This window comes from Felis catus, chromosome A2, assembly GCF_018350175.1.
Source record: "Felis catus isolate Fca126 chromosome A2, F.catus_Fca126_mat1.0, whole genome shotgun sequence".
NCBI classification, from domain to species: Eukaryota; Metazoa; Chordata; class Mammalia; order Carnivora; family Felidae; genus Felis; species Felis catus.
In genome coordinates, this window is record NC_058369.1 from 54,586,240 (window position 1) to 54,603,051 (window position 16,812).

Genomic DNA, 16,812 nt, shown 5'->3' on the forward strand with positions numbered 1-16,812 from the left:
GCCCTGCATTGGGCTCTGAGCTGACAGTGCGAAGCCTGCTTGGGATTCTGTCTCCCTCTCTTTCTCTGCCCCTCCCTTGCTCTCTCTCTCTCTCTCTCTTTCAAAAATGAATAAATAGGGGCACCTGAGTTGGTGCCCCTTAACAGTTGGTTAAGTGTCCGACTTCGGCTCAAGTCATGATCTCACAGTTCGAATCCCGCATAGGGATCTGTGCTGACAGCTCAGAGCCTGGAGCCTGCTTCAGATTCTGTGTTTCCTTCTCTCTCTCTCTCTCTCTCTCTGCCCCTCCCCTGCTTATGCTCTGTCTTTCAAAAATAAACGTTAAAAAAAAAAAGTTAAAAAAAATAAACAAACATGATAAAACCCCAGATGAGGCAGAAAAAGACGACTCTGGCAACAAATAGAAAATAGTTAAACATGGTTGACATTAATGTAAATACAGTATATCCAGAACCACTTTAAATGTGAATGGTCTACACAGACCACTAAAAGACAAAGACTCATTTCGATAGAGAAAGAAGACCCAACTATACATTGTCAACAGGAAACCCTCGACACAGATCAAAAGTAAAGGGATGGAGAAAAGACATCATGCTATCATTAATCAAAAATCACGCGTAAAGAGGGGTATTACATGTTGACAAATGGGTCAGTTCCCCACAAATACATAACAATGTTAAATGTGTATGCACCTAACAAGACAGCATCAAAAGACAGGAGACAAAAACTTGTAAAACTGCCAAGGAGAAAGAGAGAAATCAACTATTATAGTTGTAGAGATGTCACTGCTTCCCTGTCAGCACCTGGTAGATTAAGCAGGCAGAAAAATCAATAAGGATATAGTTGACTTGGACAACACTATCAATCAACCTGATATAACTGACATTTATAAAATAATCCATCTAACAACAGCAGGATACACATTCTTCTCAAGCTTGCAAGGAATATCCAATAATATACATCACATTCTGGGCCATAAAATATACCTTAAGAAAAAATAGGAATCATAAAGTATGTTCTAGGTCACTACTAGACTGATTAAACTAGAAATTAATAAAAAGTTTTTGAAATTCCCAAATATTTAGAAATTAACACACTTCTGGATAACACATGGGTCAAAGTAGCAGCAATAAAAATTTAAAGTATTTTGAACTAAATGGAGGTCATAGCAGAGGTCTAGGCCATAGACATCCATTTGGGAGTCACTAGCATAAAATGGTATTTAAGCCATGGGTTCAGAGAAAATACAGAGGGGAGAAAGTGGGACCAGAATGCAATCCTGAGGAACTCCAACATTTAGCAGTCTGGCTACATATTATATTCGGTTTTTATAAATTACTTCCTCTAAGTTTTCTGAATATTAATCCTATTAAACAGATACTTAGCTGATTGATTTTAGATATTTCAGAAAAGTGATTCTAGAAAAGCCTAATATCTTAATATATGTATCTTTATACTTTATACTTTTATGTATATGTAAAATACTTTAATGTAAAAGATAATGATAATAAAATTAGACATAATTTTCAAGAAACCTATTGGTTGAAAAGTAAATGGAGTAGAGATATGGAGAAAGACGGGTAAAAAAGTAATTTCTTATTTACGATTATATAAAATTTGAGTATCACGACAGTGATAAAAACACAACAGTTTTCATTACATATTTTTAGATGAATAAGTAATAGAAACACAAAACTTATATAGTAGTGATATTTCACCTAGCAAACTAAAAAAGATTAAACAGTATATATAGCATAATATACAGTTGAGTGTGTGGAAAAATGGGCACTCTGATATTGGGCTGGTGGGAGTATAAGTTGGCACAACCTCTTTCGAAGGCAGTTTGGCAACAACTGTCAAAATTACACATGGATACTCAGCTAACATCATACTCAAAGGCAAAAAGCTGAAAGCTTTTCCAATATCAGGAATAAGACTAGGATGCCTACTCTCGCTGCTTTTATTCAACACAGTACTGAAAGTCCTAGCCAGTGCAATTAACCAAGAAAAATAAATAAAAGGCATTCAAATTGAAAAGGAAGAGATAAAACTGTCATCACTACTTGCAGATGCCATGACATTATGCACAGAAAATCCTAAAGACTCCACCAAAAAACTGTTAGAACTAATAAACAAATTTGGCAGAGTTGCAAGATACAAAATCAACATATAAAAATCTGTTTTTTAAAAACTTTTTAATGTTTATTTATATTTGAGAGAGAGAGAGAGAGAGAGAGAGAGAGAGAGAGAGAGAGATGAAGAGACAGAGCGTGTGTGTGAGTGGTGGACTGGCAGAGAGAGACAGACACAGAATCTGAAGCAGACTCCAGGCTCCGAGCTGTCAGCACAGAGCCCTACTCGGGGCTCAGACCCACAAACTGTGAGATCATGACCTTAGCTGAAGTGGGATGCTTAACCGACTGAGCCACCCAGGTACCCCTGTCGTGTTTTTTTTTTTTAAGTTTATTTTGAGAGAGACAGAATGCATGTGCATGTGCAAGTGGGGGAGGGGCAGAGAGAGAGTGGGAGAAAGAGAGAATCTCAAGCAGGCTCTGCACTGTCAGCTCAGAGCCCGATGTGGGGCTTGAGCCCACAAACTGTGAGATCATGACCTGAGCTGAACTTGAACGCTTAACCAACTGACTCACCTAGGCGCCCCTGTTGTGTTTCTATACACTAATAACAAGCAATCTAAAAGAGAAATTAAGAAAACAATCATTTACAATTACATCAAAAAGAATAAAATAACCTAGAAATAAATTCAACCAAGAAGGTAAAAGATCTGCACACTGAAAACTGTTATGACATTAATTAAAGAAACTAAAGAAAACACAAATAAATAGAAAGATACTTGGCACTCATAAATTGGAAGAGTTAATATTGTTAAAATGTCTACACTACCCAAAGCAATCTATGGATTCAATACAATTCTTTTCAAAATTCCAATGACATTTTTCACAGAAACATTACAAAGCAATCCTGAAATTTTTACACAATAACAGAAGACCAATAGCCAAAGCAATCTTGAGAAAAGATTGGAGACATCATGTTCTCTGATTTCAAACTATATTATAAAGCGATAATAATCAAAACAGTATGGTACTGGCATAAAAACAGAAATGCAGATGCATGGAATAGAAGACAGCCCAGAAATAAACCCACACATATATGGTCAATTAATTTATGACAAAGGAGCCAAGAATATACCATGGGGAAAGAAAGGACAGCCTCTTCAATAAATGATATTGAGAAAGCTGGATAGGCACATGCAGAAGAATGAAATGGGACCATTATTTTACAATACACAAAGGTCAACTCAAAATCAACTGAAGGCTTGAATGTAAGACCTGTAACCATAAAATTCCTAGAAGAACACATTAAAAAAATAGTAAACTCAACATCAGTTCTGGTGACCATTTTTTGGATTTGACACCAAAAGCAAAAATAAACAAATCAAACCACATGGAACTGAAAAGCTTCTGCACAGCAAAAGAAACCATCAACAAAATGAAAAGACAAACTACTGAATGGGAGAAAATATCCGTAAATTATGTATCTGTTAAGGGGTTAATATTCAAAATACATAAAGAACTAGGGGGTGCTTAGGTGGCTCAGTCGATTAGGTATCTGACTCTTGATCTTGGCTCAGGTCATGATCTAGCAGTTCGTGAGTTAAAGCCCTATGTTGGGCTCTGTGCTATCAGTGTGGAACCTGCTTGGGATTCTGTCTCTCTCCCTCTCTCCATGCCTCTTCCCCACATTCTCTTTCTCAAAATAAATAAACTTAAAAAAAAAAAAAAGAACTCAAACACCTCAACAGCAAAAGCAAACTTTAAAAAATGGGCAGAGGATCTGAATAGTTACTTATTTTCCCAAAGACGACAGAAAGTTGGCCAATAGGTATTGAAACAATGCTCAACATCACTCATCATCAAGAAAATGAAAATCAAACTACAATGAGATAACCCCTTACACCAGTCAGAATAGCCAGTATCAAAAAAAAAAAAAAAAAAAAAAAAAAAAAAAGCAGTAACAATTGTTGGCAAGAATGTGGAGTAAAGGAACCCTCATGCACTGTTGGTGAGAATATAAACTAGTGCAGCCACTGTGGAAAACTGTAAGGAGGTTCCTCAAAAAAATAAAAATGGAAGTATCATATAATCCAGCAATTCCACTTCTGGGTATTTATCCAAGGAAAACAAAAATACTCACTCAAAAAAAGATATATGCACCCCAGGGGCACCTTGGTGGCTCCGTCGGTTAAGTGACTGATTTCGGCTCAGGTCATGATCTTGCAGTTCGTGAGTTTGAGCCCCGTGTTGGGCTCTGTGCTGACAGCTCAGAGCCTGGAGCCTGTTTCAGATTCTGTGTCTCCCTTTCTCTCTGCCCCTCCCTCGCTCACTCTCTCTCTCTCTCTCTCTCTCTCTCTCTCTCAAAAAAAGAAGAAACAACATTAAAAAATGCACCCCAAAGTTCACTGCAGCATTATTTACAATAGCCAACATATGGAAACAACCTAAGTGTCTGCTGATGGATGAATGGGTAAAGAAAATGTGGTAAATATGTGTGCATGTATATATGTATTTATTTATATACAAATGAATACCTATTCAGCCATAAAAAAGGATGTAATTTTGCCATTTGTGACAACATAGACCCTGAAAGTAGTATGCTAAGTGAAATAACTCAGGCAAAGAAAGACAAATACTGTATGATCTCACTTATGGAATCTTAAAAAACACAGCAAAACAAAATACACACACACACACACACACACACACACACACACACACACACACACACACGCTCAATGGATACAAAGCACAGACTGGTAGTTGCCCAAAGGGGGCAGGGGTGGGCAACAGAGGACAAAAGGTACAGATTTCCAGTTACAAAGTAAATCATGAAGATGTAATACACATAATGGTGACTATAGTTTACTGAATTGCACACTAGAAAGTTGCTAAGAAACTAAATCTTAAAAGTTTTCAACACAAGAAAAAAATTTCTAACCATGTATGGTGATCATTTCACAATCTACACAAATATCAAATCATTATGTTGTATACCTGAAGCTAATATGATACTATAGGCCAAAAAAAAATTACACACGGACATATCCTTTGTCCCAAGAATCCTACACTCAGAAACTGATCTGACGGAAGTATTCTCGCAAGTGTTAAATTGAACAGGTAAAAAGTTATTCATTGCAGCATCCATAGACATCAAGAGAAAGAAGGAACGGTTTCTACATGGAACTACCTCCAAAAGATGTTAAGAAAAAAGAATATAGGACAGTCTGGACAGAATGTCTACATGAATGGAAAATATGCTGTACATTATTTACACATGTGCTTTTGGTAGAGTGTGTCTGTGAAAGAACAAATAGCAATATGTAACAGTGGTTACCTCATGGGAGAGACCTGGGTGACTTGTGGAAGAGGAAGAAGGGAGGTGTATGGTTTACTCTATACTCTGCTTGGTGTGGTGTGATTTTGTTACAGCAATGAGTACCTGAGAAGGGCCAGGAGAACATCACAGTGAGAAAGGAGATGTCTGATGGCTGTGGACAAAGAAAGGGCAGAGAACAAGTACTGGCGTTCCAGAAGGGAAGTGTAGGAATAAAGAGGTGGTAGAAGACAGAAGTAGGGAAGCGGGTGCTATAAGGGCCCAAGTAAAGATTTCACACTCTAAAAAATATACATGAACAGGCGCACCTGTTTATAAGGAAATTTGCAGAGGCGCCTGGGTGGCTCAGTCAGTCAAGCATCCGACTTTGGCTCAGGTCATGATCCTGAGGTCCGTGAGTTCTAGCCCTGTGTCAGGCTCTGTGCTGACAGCTCAGAACCTAGAGCCTGCTTCAGATACTCTGTCTCCCCCTCTCTCTGTCCCTCACCTGTTCGTGCTCTCTCTCTCAAAAATTAAATAAACATTAAAAAAAATCATAAGGAAATTTGCAAACCACTGGCCTGGAAAGACTGCATCATGATGAAAACCTGTGAGATTTACTGAGAAGTCACCTTGCAATTGGATGGGTTCGATTATGCCTCATTCTCAGAGAAGTGGGTGCCCTCCTATGGCTCTTACCTCCTTCTCTCCTTCCACAGTCCCCACCCTAGACCTCTGTATCCTCAAAACAATAGCTTTTAACTCTAGCCACAAGGCTACTGCCCCCACTCTGAGGACTGCCACTCTTCCCACTTGGCCCCAAAGCCCCGTTGCAGCCATTAGGATGACAGGATACTGACAGACACAAGTCTATGTTCCAGATCACCCTCTGCTGGCCTGCATAACTAGGTATGTTGGCCATATTATCATTATTAAAAACAGTAACATAGGGGCGCCTGGGTGGCACAGTCGGTTAAGCGTCCGACTTCAGCCAGGTCACGATCTCGTGGTCCGGGAGTTCGAGCCCCGCATCAGGCTCTGGGCTGATGGCTCAGAGCCTGGAGCCTGTTTCCGATTCTGTGTCTCCCTCTCTCTCTGCCCCTCCCCCGTTCATGCTCTCTCTGTCCCAAAAATAAACGTTGAAAAAAAAAAAAAAAATAAAAACAGTAACATAAATCCTGGAATGGGAGAAAACAGTTATAAAGGACTTAACTAAGACAACTGAATGACATTTTAGAATATAAACTATGGATTAGATAATGGTATGTTTCAATAATTAATTCCCTGATTTTGATAGCTGTATTGTGATTATGCAAGAAAATGTCATTGTTCTTAGGAAATACATACATATTCAGGGCAAAGAGGTGTGTTATTTCTATTCTCAAATGATTCAAAAAAATATATGTACATTTACTCAGAATGTTATAGCAAACAATTGGTTAAATTGGGGATATATATATATACAGGATTTCCATGTACTATTTTCTGTGTTTGGAATTATATAAACATAAACCTTAAGAAAAATTATAAGTCATTTGCTAACATTGATATTTGCTTCCTATAAGTTTACAAGCATTATCTCACCTAATCCTTTTAAAATCCCATTAAACAGGTACTATTATTGTTGTCATTTTCTAGCTATAGAGGTTACAGAAACTTTCTTCAGAGTCACACAGCTGAGAGGAGATAAAATTTGATCCTAAGTCTGTTCCATTCAGAGCCAAAGATCCTAAATGTGACCTAGGTCTATCACCCTTACTGTATAATTTTTTCCTCTTAACCTTATCACAGAAGCCACCATTTGGGTTCCAAGCATTGTTATTCATGAAAACATCATAGCACTTATTCTCTTCCCAGGCCTCAGGGCATTGGAAATTCAGGACTGAAGTCAGGGCTAGAAATGAAAACTTTATCGAAACCATTACCACCAACATCAAGAACCCAGAAATCATTCTATAACCTTAGTTTTCCTTAAAACACAAAACAAACAAACAACAACAACAAAATCCTAAACCTTGAAATAGTTCAGTTGCACTTGTCCATTTTATTGACAGTTCATGATGAAAAGATTTTCAAGTATATTTACCATACGTAGAACTCATGCCTAAGAGTTATCCTCCCCAGAGAGACTAAAAGCTCAACACTAAGAATCTATTCTATAGGACTTCTGTTCAAGGGACCTTGCTACAATCCAGCCAGGACAGCAGTGTCACCACAGGCCGAGGACCAGGGCATGGGCTTAGCCCCTCTATATGGAATGGGATGGTAGGATAGCCCTTGGGAAGAGATTCTTCTCATACCAATATGGGCGGAAATGTGCACTCTCTCAGTATATACACTAGCTACTGACAGTCTCTTGGGGAACTTTCTGTGTTCTCATCTGCCCTAAGGTGGTTGTGAGCCCATTATGTACAGGCCATGGTTGAATGCAATTAGCTCCTTTCCCAGTTGGGGCAGTTACATAGGCAGAATCCTAATATCTACTACATAAAACTATACAAGACCCATTTTCAAGTCATAATGAGCAAAATAAAAGAGAAAAAATAATTTGGCTATGAAGTTCCTAATTGTGAGGAACAGTAAAACCTCTAATGTTGGGCCCATTACTTCTGAATTTCCAAACACTCAGATATGTGTTCCTTACTGGTGTGAGGTTAAAATGACTTATATGAGCTTCAGTGTTTATGATAAAATATTATACAATACAGACATAATGGGAATATAATCTTTAACTTCTTTCATTTACTTATAGAACTCTTCTATGCTTACTTTATAATAGGTAGTCCACAAAATCACTTTTTAGAATGGGTAAACATTATAGAAATTATGTAGTTATGGTATCATATTGTTCACTTATACCAACTTTGGAATAAACTGTAAATTGAAAGCAATCCTTTTACTCATTCACTCAAATTACCTGTATGCCCTGATAGTCTTTCATATTTGTGTTATGTAACTAATGTTTTTCCTGCCATTCATCTTTGTTCATGTTTTTTGGTTTGGCCTTGTGATTCAGCTTGCTGAGGTAACTATGAGTCTTTAATCTGTGTCATCAATATATTATCTCTTCTTCTTGGCTTGTTGATTAAGATTTCAATACACATATCTTCCCTTTATTCAATGGGCCAGAGGCAGCTTCAGAGCCCTGGGGAAGACTAAACTTCCCATAAGTGAATATCAATTAGTAACAATAACACTAGTAATAATGGTTATTATAATAGATAATTAGTACATACTGAACATCAGTATGTGCTAATCACTGTTCTAAGCACTTTACAAGCAATATCCCATTGATTGATTCCTCACAATAACCTTATGAGGTAAGTACTACTATCACATACATTTTCTAAACGAAAAAAGCAAGGCACTGAAAAGTTAACTTTCAAGGTCAAAATAGCTAGAAAGTGGGGCACTGAACTTGACTCCAAGTGGGGGCCCATACACTTAACTACTAGGATATACTGCCTCTTAATGTGGATGCACATAAGTAATAAAATGGTACTACATCCCCAAGAATTTGAGACAGTTTAGACTTTTGCATTAAAAGTAGTTAGTTCAATCAATGTAAACTTTTCTTTTTTTCTTTTTTAAGAATAAATGAGGTTGTACTATACTTGAGGCCCAAGAAGCACAACTCCTTAGTGAAATTCAAAGGCAGGTTTGTTCTAGAAAGGATTCAGAAGGCAGGTCTGCCTTTGGGCAGGTGGCTGGAACCAAGTGGGACTGGTGCAAGTACCTGAATGCGCTGAGGTGAGGCTACCGCAGAGTCGGTGGAGATTATCTGGATGCGCGGGGAGGGGCTGGTCATCCCTGGAGATTCCGGCCGAGAGGTCTGTGTCCGTGGTACCTGTGGGCAAGAAATGGGCTGGATCACAAGGGGGCTTACAAAAATGTCTGGTGGTAGCTGAGGACCATGCCTCTTGCTTTCACTGTGGCTTTGAGTAATACACTTGAGTAGTTTTGGTATTTGGACCCAGAATGACAAAGAAACCAATGAGATACTGCCACAGGATGGCCATAAGAAAATACAATCTTAAAAGAGTTATTTCTAATGTTGAAAATGCAAAAACCAACCAACCAACCCCTCCCCAAATAACCCCCCCACAAAAACACAGGAATTTTCAAATCTGCTCATATAACTTTCATAAAAGAAAGTACCAAAGTACCTTTTTAGAAATGGTATTTGAATGTTTTCACTGTCCCCAAAACCAGCTGTAAAACACTCCTTTAAGATGACAGTTTCCAGAAGAAAGGCTCTCACAAACACCATAGAGGATGGCAAAAAAACCCCAGCAATACGCTGAAAACTTCTGGGATCAGTACTTGTGGAAGAGTCCTGGCAATATCCCAGCCCCGCTGGGATGGGGCTGGGAAAAGCCCATCAGTTATACAAAGGTCTGGAATTTCGTCAATACCTACTAAAAGGCAAGGTTCAAGGTTCTGAGTGGTCACCTGGGCATCTGAGGTGGGCAGACACTTTTCCTTGAATAAAAGCACATCATGAACCAATGCTTTACAAACTCTTCCAAAAAACAGAAGAGGGAACACTCCTCAAATTCATTCTATGACCAAAACTAGGCAAAGACATCACAAGAAAAGAAAACTACAGGCCAATATTCCTTATGAGTATAGATGTAACAATCCTGAACAAAACACTAGCAAACTGAATCCAGAGGCATATAAAAAAATCATATACCATGACTAAGTGGGATTTACCCCAAAAATGCATGATCGGTTCACCATATTAATTAAACAATGTAATACACTATATTAACAGAGAACAAAAGCCTCATCATCTCACACAGAAAAACCATCCAACAAAATCCAAATCCAATGCCATTTCATGATAAAAACATTCAACAAACTAGAAACTAGTAAGTTCTCAATCTGATAGAGTATCTATAAAATACTCACAGCTTAACAGAACACTTAATGGTGAAAGACTGACAGCTTTCTTCCTAAGATCAGGAACTAGACAAACATGTCTGCTTTTGCCACGTGAACTCAACACTGTACTGCAGGTTCTAGCCAGAGCAATTAGGGAAGAAAAAGAAAGAAAAGCATCCAGACTTGGAAACAAAGAAGGAATACTATTTCTATTTACAGAGAATATGATCATGACATGACATGATCATAGAGAAAGTCCTAAAAAAAAAAACAACCAAAAAACAAAAAACTATTAGAACTAGTAAATGAGTCCCAAGGTTGGAAGATACAAGATCAATATATAAAAATCAACTGTATTTCTATACAAGAGAAAGGAACAATCAGAAAATGAAATTAAGGAAGTATTCCCACCTCCAGAGCATTAAAAACAGGAATAAATACATCAAAAGAAGTGTAACACTTATACACTGAAAACTACACATCATTGAAAGAAATTTAAGAAGGCCTAAATAAATGTAAAGACATCTGTGTTCATGGGTCAGAAGATTAATACTGTTAAGCTCTTAATACTACTCAAATCGATCTACAGATTCAGCATAATTGCTATCAAAACTCTAGCTGCCTTTATTGCATAAATTGACAAGCTGATCCTAAAATTTTTATGAAAATCCAAGGCAATCAGAATAGCTCAAACAATCTTGAATGTTTTGGGGTGCCTGGCTGGCTCTATCAGTAGAGCATGCAACTTTCGGTCTTGGGGTTGTAAATCTGAACCCCACATGGAGTGTAGAGATTACTTAAAGATAAAATCTGTTGAAAAAAAAAAAACCAACAAAACAATCATTAATTGTTCTGAGTTGGAGGACTCACACTTCTTGATATCAAAACTTATCACAAAGCTACAATAACCAAAACAGTATGGCACTGGTATAAGAACAGATATTTAGACCAATAAAAATGAATAAAAAGCTCATAAATAAACCCTCACATATATGGTCAAATGATTTTCCACAAAAGTGCCATGACAGCTCAATGGCGAAAAGAGAGTCTTTTCAACAAAAGGTGATGAAGCAACTGGACACAACATACCATATGAATGAAACTGGACCCCTCCCTCATACCATCCAAGCAAATATTAACTCGAGAGAGAAAGGACTCTGGAAAAAGATGGCGGAGTGGGAAGCACCAGGAATTTGTCTCCCCACCAAACCTTAACTGCACAGGTAGAATCTGACTCATGTAACTATTTTGGAACTCTGGAGTCTATTGGATATTGAAGGCTTGCAACTTCCAGGGGAAGGCTTGGACAATAAGTTGTAGTTAGTTTCTCAATTTTGGCTTCTCTTAGCAGCTGGTAGCAGCCGCCCATCTTCCATGTCTACTCTGAAGCCATGGGCACATGTTCCAGAAACAGCTTGCATACAGCTTGTGGGAGCCCAGGTGGACAAAAGGATCCTTGTCCTCCACAAATACGGGGGATGTGTGCTCCAGTCGCTGATTGCTACTTCTAATCACAGAAGTGCAGAAAAAGAAGGGACAGCCATTGTTGCTGTACTTCCCCCTATTGTTGCAAGCCCCTCTGTTTCTAGCTTGAGTGACTTCCAGGGGCCTTAAAGTCCTGGATTATTTCTCCCCACTCCTCTATCTTTCTGTTTTTCCTCTTTTGGGATCCAAACATTAAAGACAAGGACATTCAAGAGCAAATGCATATACAGGAAAAAATAGACAGTGACTGTACACGCCTAGGGGAAGGCACAGGTCTGAGAAAAGACCTCAGAAGTCCTTAAGTTTATAAGTCAGGATGATCCTTAGCACAGAGACAGCCTAAATATTAAAAAACAAAAATAAGGGGCGCCTGGGTGGCGCAGTCGGTTAAGCGTCCGACTTCAGCCAGGTCACGATCTCGCGGTCCGTGGGTTCGAGCCCCGCGTCAGGCTCTGGGCTGATGGCTCGGAGCCTGGAGCCTGTTTCGGATTCTGTGTCTCCCTCTCTCTCTGCCCCTCCCCCATTCATGTTCTGTCTCTCTCTGTCCCAAAAATAAAAAACGTTAAAAAAAAAATTAAAAACAAAAAAACAAAAAAACAAAAATAAAAACAGTAACAAAAACCAGCAAATTCTAGGAAGGGGGTAGAATCAGATTCCCAGAGTTACCACATTAATAGATTCAAATATCAAGTTTTCAACAACAAAAAAATCACAAGGCATAAAAAGAAACTGGAAAGTATGGGCTATCTAAAAGAAAAAAATAAATCAACAGAAATGATTGCTGAAAAATCTCTGATGTCAGGTCTACTAGACAAAGACTTTAAAAACAACTATCTGAAAGTTACTCAAAAAACTAAAGGAAGATGGGCAGTAGCCAGAACTCAAAAGGGATTAAAAAAACAAAAACAAAAACAAAAATCCTAAAGAGAAACCAAAAATAAACTCTGGAGCTGAAAAGTAAAATAACTGAAGTGAAAAATTCACTAGTGGGATTCAAAATCAGATTTGATCAAGCAGAATAATTAAAAACCTTGAAGACAGAACAATGGAAATTAGAGTCTGAAAAGCAAAACAAAACAACAAAAACATTGAAGAAAGCTGACCAGTGTTACGGAGCCTACAGGCCATCAAGTAGACCAACATATGCACTGTGGGAGTCCATGAGGAGGAGAGAGAGAAAAAGGGGCAGAGAGAATATTTGAAGAAATAATGCCAGAAAACTCCCCAAATCTGAAGAAAGACATGAATATAAATACCTAAGCAGTTCAATGAATTCTATATAAGAGGACCTCAAAGACACGTTATAATCAAACTTTCAAAAGACAAAGACAAAGAATGCTAAAAGCAGCGAGAGAGAAGTAACTCACACACAAGGGAACAATTATGTTACTTGCGGATTTCTCACTGAAAACTGTGGAGGTTGGGGCACCTAGGTGGCTCAATCGGTTGAGCGTCCAACTTTGGCTCAGGTCATGATCTCACGGTTTGTGAGTTCGAGCCCTGCGTTGGGCTCTGTGCTGACAGCTCTGAGCCTGGAGCCTGCTTTGGATTCTGTGTCTCCCTCTCTCTCTGCCCCTCCCCCACTCATACTCACTCTCACTCTCTCTCTCTCTCTCTCTCTCTCTCTCTCTCTCTCTCTCTCTCAGAAATAAACATTAAAAAAAAAAACTGTAGAGGTCAGAAGATAGTGAGCTGATATATTCCAAGTGTTCAAAGAAAAAAACTATCAACCAAGAATCTTATACCTGGAAAAACTGTCCTTCAAAAGTGAGGGAGAAATTAAGACATTTCCAGATAAACAAAAGCTGACAGAGTTCATGATCAGTAGACCCACCCTGCAAGAAATGCTCAAGGGAGTCCTGCACAGTGAAATGAAAGGTCATTAGACACTAATCTGAAGCTACCTGGAGAAATAAAGATCTCAAGAAAGGTAAATACATGGGTAATTATAAAAGCTAGTATTATTGTAACAATGGCTTATAATGTATTTTTTGTTTCCTACATGATTTAAAAGACTAACATGTTTAAAGAAAAAAAACTGGGGCGCCTGGGTGGCTCAGTCGGTTAAGTGTCCGACTTAGGCTCAGGTCATGATCTCACGGTCCGTGAGTTCGAGTCCCGCGTTGGGCTCTGTGCTGACCGCTCAGAGCCTGGAGCCTGTTTCAGATTCTGTGTCTCCCTCTCTCTCTGATCCTCCCCTGTTCATGCTCTGTCTCTCTCTGTCTCAAAAATAAATAAACGTTAAAAAAATTAAAAAAAAATAAAGAAAGAAAAAAAACTATTAGTGTAAAAGCTTGTATTACTGTAAGTTTGGTTAGGAACTCCAAATCTTGCTTTCTACATAATGCATTTAAAATAATTATTAGTTTATGTTTTGGAACACATAATATACAAAGATGTAATTCTGTGACATGAACCAAAAGGGATAAGAATCAAAGGAGGAAAGTTTTTGTATATCACTGAAGTTAAGCTGGTATAAATTCAAACTAGAGTGAATGGATGTTAAATATAATTACCATGGTAACCACAAAGAAAATAGCTATAAAATATACAAAAGGAAATGAAAAAGGATTTTAAACATCTTACTACACACACAAAAAATCAACTGAATACAAAAGATAGGAATGTAAGAAATGGGGAACAAAAAAAGCTTTATAAGGCATACAAAAAAACAAATAACAAAATGACATATAAGTCCCTCCTTATTGTAATTCTCTAAATGCAAATACATTAAACTTTCCATTCGAAAGAGAGATTGGCAGAATGTATAGAAACTCATGTTCCAACTATATGCTATCTACAAGAAACTCATTTTAGAACCAAGACAGAAATAGAACCAAATGACACAAATACCTAGAAAATGAAAGGAAGGAGAAAGATATTCCATACAAATAGTAACCAAAAGAACCACAGGTAGCTGTACTAATATCAAACAAAATAAACTAAATTTTAAAAGGTTACAAGAGACAAAGAAGGACACTATACATTAACAAAAGGTTTCAATGTAGCAAGAAGATGTAATAATTACATTTACACATCTAATAACAGACCACAAAAATATGTGAAGAAAAAACTGACAGAATTTAAGGGAGAAATAGTTCTGCAATAAAGGCTGGAGACTTTGAGGTACCTTGGGCTTGGTCAGTCAAGTATCTGACTTCAGCTCAGGTCATGGCCAGTTAAGCATCTGACTTCAGCTCAGGTCACAATCTCGTGGTTTGTGAGTTTGAGTCCAGCATTAGGCTTCATGTTGACAGTGCAGAGTCGGCTTAGGATTCTCTCTCTCTCTCCTCCCTCCTTGCCCCTACCCCACTTGTACTCTTTCTCTCTTAAAATAATAAATAAACTTTATAAAAAAAAAAATAGTTGGAGACTTCAATACCCCAATCTGAATAATGGACAGAACAGACAGACATAGTATATGCAAAGAAATAGAGAACTTAATACAACAAACCAACCACACACTATACAGAACACTTTACCCAGAAACAACAAATACTCAGAAAAATTTCTCAGGTACACACGGGACATTCTCTAGGACAGACCAGGTGAGGTCACAAGTTAACCTTCAACAGATTTTAAAAGACAGGTAACATACAAGGTATCTTCTCTGACCATAAGGGAATAAAGTTAGAAATCATCAACAGAGTGAACCAAGAAATGTCCCAAACATGTGGAAATTAAACAATACATTCTTGGTGTTGGATCAAAGAGGAAATTATAAGGGAAATTAGAAAAAGCTTACAGATGGATGAAAAAAAACAAAACATTTATAGGACAATGTGAAAGCAGTGTTAAGGGGTAAATTTATGAACTATAAATGTTTTGATTAAAAAACCAGAAAGATTTCAGGTGAACAATGTAACTTTATAACTTATAGAACTAGAAAAAGAATAAACTGAACCAAAGCTAGCCGGAGACAGGAAATAATAAAGATTATCACAGAGATAAAAGAAATACAGAAAAATAGAGAAAAATCAACTAAAACAAAAGTTGGTTCTTTGAAAAGATCAACAAAATTGACTAATCTGTAGCTAGATGGACTAAAGGAAAAAAAAAAAAGAGAAAAGACTGCGATTACTAAAATCAGAAATGAAAGTGAAGACATTACTATCAATTCTATAGAACTCTAAGGATTATAAGAGAATATTAAGAACAGCTCTATGCCAACAAAATTGTTGGCATCAGATGGACAAAGGCCTAGAAACACAAAACCTACCATGACTAAATCATGAAGAAATATAAAATATGAATAGATCTATAACTATGAAGGAAACTGAACAAATTATCAAAAATTTCCCCACAAAGAAAATCCCTGGACCTGATGGCTCACTGATTTCTACCAAACCTTTAAAGAAAAGCTAGTATTAAGCCTTCTCAAACTTTCCCCAAACACTGAACAGGAACACTTCCTAACTCCTTCTATGAGGCTAGCATTACCCTGATACCAAAGCCAGACAAAGACACTACAAGAAAACCACAGACCAGTATCTCTTATGAACTGATACAAAAATCCTCAACAAAATACTAGCAAACAGAACTCAGCAGCATACTAAAATGATTAAACACCTTGACATGAAATGGGATTTATTCCTGTAACACAAGGTTCAAAATACAAAATCAATGTGACATACCATGTTAGCAGAACTAAAGCGGGGGTGGGGGAGAATCACACAATCACCTCAATAGCTGGAGAAAAAGCATTTCATGATAAAAACACTCAACAAACTAGGAACACAAGAAAACTATCTCCACATAATAAAACTATATGAAAAACTCACAGTGAATATCATACTCAATGGTGAAAGATATGAAAGTTTTTCCTTAAGATAAGGAACAAAGCAAGGATGCCTGCTTTTACCACTTCTATTCAATCTAGTACTAGAAGTTCTAGCCAGAGCAATTAGGCAAGAAAAGGAAAGAAAAGGCATCCAAATCGTAAATAAGAAGTAAAAAATAATCTGTTTGCAAATGATATGATCAAGCATTCCCCATCAAGAAAAAGTCTGTTAGAAAAAGTCTGTTAGAGTTTTGGTTGAATCTATTGTTACC

The 16,812-nt window shown here is 37.6% G+C and overlaps 1 protein-coding gene across 4 annotated transcripts in view; it reads right to left on the reverse strand.

The window, feature by feature from the left end:
• Positions 1–16,812, reverse strand: part of NR2C2 (nuclear receptor subfamily 2 group C member 2) — a 101,380-nt gene that overhangs the window by 39,901 nt on the left and 44,667 nt on the right. For all 4 annotated transcript variants that reach the window (XM_023250052.2, XM_023250051.2, XM_045051994.1 and 1 more), the window contains one exon: positions 9,125–9,235. In XM_023250052.2, the coding sequence (XP_023105820.1) occupies positions 9,125–9,196 (72 nt within the window). In that variant the 5' untranslated portion in view covers positions 9,197–9,235. The remainder of the gene's footprint in view (positions 1–9,124; positions 9,236–16,812) is intronic.